This window comes from Tupaia chinensis, unplaced genomic scaffold, assembly GCF_000334495.1.
Source record: "Tupaia chinensis unplaced genomic scaffold, TupChi_1.0 Scaffold145814_1, whole genome shotgun sequence".
In the NCBI taxonomy this organism is placed as follows: domain Eukaryota; kingdom Metazoa; phylum Chordata; class Mammalia; order Scandentia; family Tupaiidae; genus Tupaia; species Tupaia belangeri.
Window position 1 is genome coordinate 55,596 of NW_006205672.1, and position 8,429 is coordinate 64,024.

Below are 8,429 nucleotides of genomic sequence, written 5' to 3' on the forward strand. Positions count from 1 at the left end.
CCCTCAATTCCAACTTTTTAGTAAGATTTAAGACTCAAGTGGTAAGAATTCTTTTTCTTTTTTTTTTTTTTGAGAGTTTTTGTTTTTTGGGTTTTTGGGCTTTTTTGCTACAGGGCGCATGCACTCGCCAGAAAGACAAAGAGAACAGAGAGACAAAAAGAGAGAAATCACCCCCCAGGAGGATGGCCATGCTGCAATCCCTTCTCCTCCCTTCTCCTCTTGGGATCCTGGGCACACACATGCCTGGCGTGAGTTTAAGTCACTGGGTCTGGAACTCAAACCACGGTCAGCTACATGGGAGTCCAGCGACATAGCCATTATGCCAACAGCTGGTCCCTCAAGTGGTAAGAATTCTACCACCAGCATCTCTCCAGTCCTGAAATTGATCATATATCTACTTCTTCCCTGACTCATGGTACTGTTAAATGAAATAAATTAGCAATTTGGGGCCAGCAGATGGCTTCGTGGTTGAGGTACTAAACTCCCACATGGCTGACCACAGTTTGAGTCCTGGACCTGGCAGCTTGCTTTCTCATTTTCTCTCTCTTTCTCTTGAGTGCACATGTCCTACAAGAAATTTTAATAATAATAATAATAATAATATATAAAACCAAATAAATAATTCTTTTTTAAAAAGAAAGTATCAATTCAAAAAAGGTCAGCAGATTAATACTGAAATATCTACCTACAAAAGCAAGAGATTAATCTAAGACAAATCTCCCCCAAGAACTATATCCTGGCCCAATCTATAGCTGAGACATATTTTTGAAATGTGATCATGTAAATGTTCTTCTGTATGGTTTGATTGTTACCCTCCACTAGTCTTGCAAGTGATACATATTAAGGATAAAGTCAGCCTACATCTCTCTCTTCTGGAGCCCTCACATTGTATATGCATAAACGCACATACACTCCCCTAATTAAGTGGGGCCAGGACTTGAGCAGTGTCACTACTCTAATGACAAACAGGTTTGTGAGCAAGTGAGGGAAGTAAATAAACTAAACGGTTTTCAGAGGGAGAGGTCAAGCTGGGCTGAGCTGGGCTGAGCTGGGCTGGGCCCAGAGTGATTCAGGCCCTGCCATAGAATGGGTGTCTCCTGGGATGGCCTAGCAGGACAATTAAAACCCCTATAAATAGGATGGGTTTTCAGGTCTCCAGTATCCTCTCCGGCTTCTGAGTCTTCTGCTCATTCCTCCTCAAGCAGGTAAGTCATGCACGAGGGAGCGAGGGAGCGCTGTCTGTGAGGCTCCTGAGAGCAGCCATTGTATGCTATACTAGAGAAATCTGAGACTAGTTTCTGTGGGTGATAGCCTTGGGTACCTTACCATTTCCTTTACCTGGCTCTATCTGAGAATACAAAGATCGGCTGGAATGGCCTATTTCTGAACCTGTAAAATACATGTGCCTTTGCTTTAAAGTGTCCTGAGTATCTCAAAACTGAGGGCTTAGGACTATAGGTAGATAACATAGTATCCCATAGTGTGGCAATTAGCTTTTGTACAAGTTAGGTAGGACCTTAAAGCTTACGGATCATATGGGCCAAGGACCTGGACCATAATGCTCCACCAATAATCAAGTCTCATTGCAGTGAATTACCATTATTGTAAGCCTTTACTATCCTTATAGAAATCACAGGACGCTTTTGAAAGTCCAGTGTGCTCTGCAGTTAGGCTTCAATTTGGAGGCCTATAAACCCAGTAACTGGAATCTGCATACCACAAGAAGAAATATCGATAAGATTCTGATCCCAACAGACCCCAGCATGGCCAATGTGGACCTAACCCATTATTTATACTCTCTGTCATCTGTGTAGTTCATTTAACCATGTATATACTTACTATTTTAACCTATGATGTTTTTTCTATCCATTGATTCCATTTAATAAGCATATTTCAAAATGACCATCCAGGCCAGAAGCACTTACTGCAGATTAACTTCACAGAAGCTCCCTTAAGACCATGGCAAGAGAGACCTCTCACCGCCTTCTTTTCTTAGGAAAACTCATTAGAAGACTGAAATCTGTTCAGAGATTGAGACCTATTTAGTGTCCCTTCCAGTATTCTAGTTTTTGGTGGAAATTATGTCCTACCATTCTGCCTTTTGGCCTTGCCTCTTCAAGTTTCTTCACCTCACTTCTTTAGGTTCTAACATGAGACCTTCAATCAAGCAAGGCCTACCTGGGGAAGGGGGTACATATACAATACCATACGCTTTTTGTTTTTTACAAAATTATCTCTTTTTCAAACAGAGGAACCACCGTTTGTACCCATCTCCCACCATAGCTCATGGTATTTGGAGCCTGACTGTGGATCAAGGCAAGAGCAGGATATGTCTAAGAAAAGATTCCATCATTTCTTAAACTTCTTTCCCAGACCAAGAAGGAGCACTTTCCCTCTAGAAAACACTATCTCCTGGTCATCCTAGTAAATGCAAACAAAATCTTGTTTCTTCTTTTAGGTTCACCCATATTTGTCAAAATGGTACAGCTCCTGAGCAGCATACTCAGTGTGATCGAGGTGTTCCAGGAATATGCCAAAGAGAATGGGGACTGCACCTCACTTAGCAAGAAGGAGTTGAAGAACCTGCTGTTGGCTGAGTTTGGAGACATCCTCAGAGTAAGATACATAGACATTTGGCCCCATGTTGTCAAGTATGAATGATACCTACATCCAGGGTTTGATGCTTTGTTTTATTTATTTGCACTACATTGTAACAAAAAGAATTTCTGGCAGCTCTTTAGTAGTTCCCTCTCAGCATATACACACACATGTGCACACACAAACATGCACACATGCACACATACAAACACACACACATATGAACACCCCTCCTTATATCTGAGCTTGCACAGGAGGGAGTAGAGCTTCAGAGCTATAGAGAATGATTTCTCAGAAGTAATCTGAAATCTGCATCTCGACTTTTCTATCACAGAGCTGTTTGCACATCTTCTCATGTATTCATTCATTTGTTTAGTAAGAAGTCATTGGACATCTGCTCAATTCCAGCACCACCATAGAAACCAGGGGTGCAAACATTAATAAAACTAGATTCTCCTCCTTCTAGAATCTCACAGTGTGATGAGAAAGAAGTAGGTGAAAAATTGCAATATAATGTAATGGGATATGATAACTTCCTCAAATAAATTATTAACAGCTGATTTAAATACTCCTTGTGGTTACGTTCCCACAGTTCCAATAAAGAATGAGGTTCTGAGAACCAGATGATCAAAGAACAAAGCCCAAGCCACTTCAGATTGATAGCTTCTCAACCATTGAAGGCACATGCAAGACTAGAATGGATTTGGGGATTTGGGACATGAGCATTAATACCATCTTAGTATCACAGAAAAATACCTGATTTTGTTCCTTTTTTATCTTCTCACAGAGACCAAATGATCCAGAGACTGTGGAAACCATCCTGAGTCTCTTAGATCGTGACAGAAATGGATGTGTTGACTTTCATGAATACCTCTTATTGGTGTTCCAATTGGTTCAAGCCTGTCATCACAAGCTAGGTTCCAAGTCATGTGGAAATAGAAAGTCCCAGGAAGAAAGAGAAAAGGAAGGAGCACAAGATCAAAGGTTTCCAGACAACACAGGCAGACAACACAGGCAGAGGCATGAGGAAGAAAAGCAGGACTCCCATCACAGTAAGTCTGAGAGACAGAACCAAGATGCTGAACACAATCGGTCTGAGAAACGAGACAGAGACTCCCTCTATGATCAGTCTAAGAGACAAGACAGGGACTCCCTTTATGGTCAGTCTGAGAGACAGGATGGGGATTCCCATCACAGTCAGTCTGAGAGACAAGATAGTGATGGCCACTATGGTCAGTCTGAGAGACAAAGTAGGGATTCCCATTACGGTCAGTCTGAGAGACAAGGTAGAGAGTCCCATCACAGTCAGTCTGAGAGACAAGACAGAAATTCCCACTCTGGTCAGTCTGAGAGACAGGGCCGGGAAACCTGCCATGGTCAGTCTGAAAGACAAGATAGGGACTCCCACCATGGTCAATATGAGAGACAGGGCCAGGACACATGCCATGGTCAGTCTGAAAGACAAGATAGGGACTCCCACCATGGTCAATATGAGAGACAGGGCCAGGACACATGCCATGGTCAGTCTGAAAGACAAGATAGGGACTCCCACCATGGTCAATATGAGAGACAGGGCCAGGACACATGCCATGGTCAGTCTGAAAGACAAGATAGGGACTCCCACCATGGTCAATATGAGAGACAGGGCCAGGACACATGCCATGGTCAGTCTGAAAGACAAGATAGGGACTCCCACCATGGTCAATATGAGAGACAGGGCCAGGACACATGCCATGGTCAGTCTGAAAGACAAGATAGGGACTCCCACCATGGTCAATATGAGAGACAGGGCCAGGACACATGCCATGGTCAGTCTGAAAGACAAGATAGGGACTCCCACCATGGTCAATATGAGAGACAGGGCCAGGACACATGCCATGGTCAGTCTGAAAGACAAGATAGGGACTCCCACCATGGTCAATATGAGAGACAGGGCCAGGACACATGCCATGGTCAGTCTGAAAGACAAGATAGGGACTCTCACCATGGCCAATATGGGAGACAAGACAAGGATTGTAGCTTTGATCAGTCTGAGAGACAAGGTCAAGACTCCAGCTCTGGTCAAAGACTGAGTCATAAATCTAGCAGTAGTCAGCCTAAAAGACAAGGATATATTTTTGCCTTAAATCAGTATGAGAAACCAGTTCAGGATTCTCATTATGGTCAGTCTGAAACACTTAGACAACAATCAAGCTGTAGCCAATCTGGAAGACTCAGACAAGACTCATGTTCTAGCCAGATAAACCAACAGGAATCAGGTTCTTATGGACAGTCTGAGAGGCTGGGTCAGGAATCAGGCTGCGGTCAGAGACACAGGGAAGGATTGGACTCTCACTATGGTCAAACAGAAAGACAAGATCTGAGCTCTCACTATGGTCAGCCAGACAGACAAAGCCAGAGTTATCACTATGGTCAGAGAGACAGGCAAGGATTGGACTCTCACTATGGTCAGACAGACAGACAAAGCCAGAGTTATCACTATGGTCAGAGAGACAGGCAAGGATTGGACTCTCACTATGGTCAAACAGAAAGACAAGATCTGAGCTCTCACTATGGTCAGACAGACAGACAAAACCAGAGTTATCACTATGGTCAGAGAGAAAGGCAAGGATTGGACTCTCACTGTGGTCAGACAGACAGACAAAGCCAGAGTTATCACTATGGTCAGAGAGACAGGCAAGGATTAGACTCTCGCTATGGTCAGACAGACAGACAAAGCCAGAGTTCTTGCTATGGTCAGACAGACAGACAAGATCAGAGTTCTCACTATGATCAGACAGACAGACAAGGTTCTTGCCATGGTCATACAGACAGACAAGGTCAGAGTTTTCACTATGGTCAGACAGACAGACAAGGCCAGAGTTCTCAATATAATCAGGCAGACAGACAAGGTTTAGATTCTCAGGGTAGACAGACAGACAGACAAGGCCATAGTTCTTGCCATGGTCAGAGAGACAGACAAGGCCAGAGTTCTTGCTATGGTCAGACAGACAGACAAGGCCAGAGTTCTCAATATAATCAGGCAGACAGACAAGGTTTAGATTCTCAGGGTAGACAGACAGACAGACAAGGCCATAGTTCTTGCCATGGTCAGAGAGACAGACAAGGCCAGAGTTCTTGCTATGGTCAGACAGACAGACAAGGCCAGAGTTCTCAATATAATCAGGCAGACAGACAAGGTTTAGATTCTCAGGGTAGACAGACAGACAGACAAGGCCATAGTTCTTGCCATGGTCAGAGAGACAGACAAGGCCAGAGTTCTTGCTATGGTCAGACAGACAGACAAGGCCAGAGTTCTCAATATAATCAGGCAGACAGACAAGGTTTAGATTCTCAGGGTAGACAGACAGACAGACAAGGCCATAGTTCTTGCCATGGTCAGAGAGACAGACAAGGCCAGAGTTCTTGCTATGGTCAGACAGACAGACAAGGCCAGAGTTCTCAATATAATCAGGCAGACAGACAAGGTTTAGATTCTCAGGGTAGACAGACAGACAGACAAGGCCATAGTTCTTGCCATGGTCAGAGAGACAGACAAGGCCAGAGTTCTTGCTATGGTCAGACAGACAGACAAGGCCAGAGTTATCACTATAGTCAGACAGACAGACAAGGTCTGAGTTCTCAATATGATCAGACAGACAGACAGGGCCAGAGTTTTCACTATGGTCAGTCACAGACTGGGGAAACTGATATACAAGGGGAAAATAGGTACTTCCAAGGGACTGAGGGAACAAGAAGAGACTCATACGTTGAGCAATCAGGAAGATCAGGGAGACTAAATCAACAGACTCTAGGACAGGGAATGAACCAAAACCAGAGACAAGGATTCCAGTCTAGGGTAGATCAGAGAAACAGCCACCAGATATGGAAGCCTGAGGAGGATAGCCAGCACCACCAACACAAGCTTGTAGCACAAATCCAGCAAGAAAGGCCACTCTGCCACGAAGGGAGAGACTGGCAATCATGCAGCAGTGAGCAAAGCCATAGACAGGCCCAAACCAGGCAGAGCCATGGTGAGAGGCAGAGCCACCAGGCAGAGGAAGAGCAGGGTCATCAAAGCTGGGGTAAACACAACTGTGAGAGTCAGGAAAGTCCACGTGAGGTACAGGGCAGGCAAACCTGTGAAGAGGAACAAAGTTATCAAACAAGGGACAGGCGAACCCAAGGTGATCAGAACCATCAGAGACAAGACAGGCAACACCATGAAGATACTCCAAACCGTCAGCAACAACAGGGTAGGCAAACCTGTGGAGATGAACAGAACCGCCAGAGACAAGACAAGCAAACCTATGAAGATGAGAAGAACCACCAGAGACAGGACAGGCAAACCCGGGAAGAGGATCAAACTCATCAGCAACAATGGGATAGGAACACTCATGAGAAGAAAGAGAAGTATCCAAGGTCCCAGGATCAACAATACACAGGGACCCAGCAAGGATGTTCAAACAGAGAAAAACTCCACATCAATGAAGATGGTCGGAACCAAGTCTCACAGGGAAGACGCAGTGACCCAGCCTTCCATTCAGCTCAGAGTGGTGAGAGGCCCCAGAGAAGAGAACAGGAGAGAGCTCACTCTACCAAGGCAGCTACTATTTCCAACCCCCTCTATAACTATGTACAAGAGCAGAAATCACATCAGTACTAAGCTAGGGGAGCACCAGAGCTAAAGCAACACAATGCCGAAGAAATCACAATATCAAGTTCATCTTTACTTCTATTTAAGAGGTTGAAAATGCATCTCTTCCTTTCATCCTCTATTCTATCTACCTGCAAGGATGCTTTTGAGGACTAGCTTTTCACTTTTAGAGCATTTCAGCTATTCTAGGATTTTCTGGTTGGGTGAAATCTAAGTGGTCAATTGGGTGAAATAATCAGACTTTAATTCTGATCAATCTGAGGATTTTAATCATTTCCTGGTTTGCCCTCTGTGTAAGAGGGACCTGATTGGATTATCAAGAGGTAAACCATTTCTCCCTGAAGTTCAGAAACAGGACAGGTATTCTGAAGATTTATATTACAACTGAGGAGAGGAACCTGGTTTCTGGCAAGTTGTGGCTTCTGTGGTTAAAACTTCAAGAATTGCAAACATCTTAGTCTAGACCATAGTGAACTCAGTAAAAGGTTTCTAGGAGAGCCAAGGACCACAGAAGACATCTCCAATGTCAACAACATCTCCCATGTTCAAGCTCTTACCCTTCACCAAAAGGACTGAAGTTGAGCACGTATCACCAAAGGTGAATGGACTCATTCTAACTCAATGCCTTTCTAATTTCTGTTCATATAAAATAGAAAGAAAATACATGCCATCTATCTGTAGATTCTAAGAGGCCAAAACTGTGATTTCATAGCTACCAATGCCTGAAAACCCCTCATAAGAAAATCTATGTGCAAACTATGGAACTGTATTAAAATACCCATTAAATGATTATAAGCAATGACTTTTTGACTCTTTCTTTCTTTACTGGGTGGTCATGCTAAGTGGCACTTGTGGGCTGTTTTCCATTTTCTCATGTCTTGATTTTAAAACATTTTTTACCCTGAGTCCCTGAGCACTGAGGGGAAAAAAAATAGAACCAATATGAAACGAATAACAAAAAATCAAAACAGGGCTTACCTAAATATTATTTTTAGCTTCCTCTCCCACTGAGGAGTCACATTTTAATCTTACCAGTCATTCACCAGCACATTCAAACGGTCGTTATCTTGCCATTTTTAAATCCTCCATAACTCTTAAATCCAGTATCACACCTCTATCTCCACTGCCTTCATTTCCCTTCTCAGTAGCTCCCCAGGGACTTTAGAATAAAGTTCATAATCCTTAACATGGCCCT

General features: G+C 43.7%; 1 protein-coding gene across 1 annotated transcript; it reads left to right on the forward strand.

Moving 5' to 3' along the window:
* Positions 1 to 2,478: 2,478 nt before the first annotated feature.
* RPTN (repetin) lies at positions 2,479 to 7,243 on the forward strand. The gene is made up of 7 exons (XM_027768272.1): positions 2,479 to 2,616; positions 3,386 to 3,654; positions 3,745 to 3,884; positions 4,569 to 5,489; positions 5,562 to 5,633; positions 5,670 to 5,777; positions 6,138 to 7,243. Exons 1-7 carry the CDS (start codon positions 2,479 to 2,481, stop codon positions 7,241 to 7,243), a joined length of 2,754 nt encoding a protein of 917 aa, XP_027624073.1.
* The last annotated feature ends 1,186 nt before the right edge of the window (positions 7,244 to 8,429 follow it).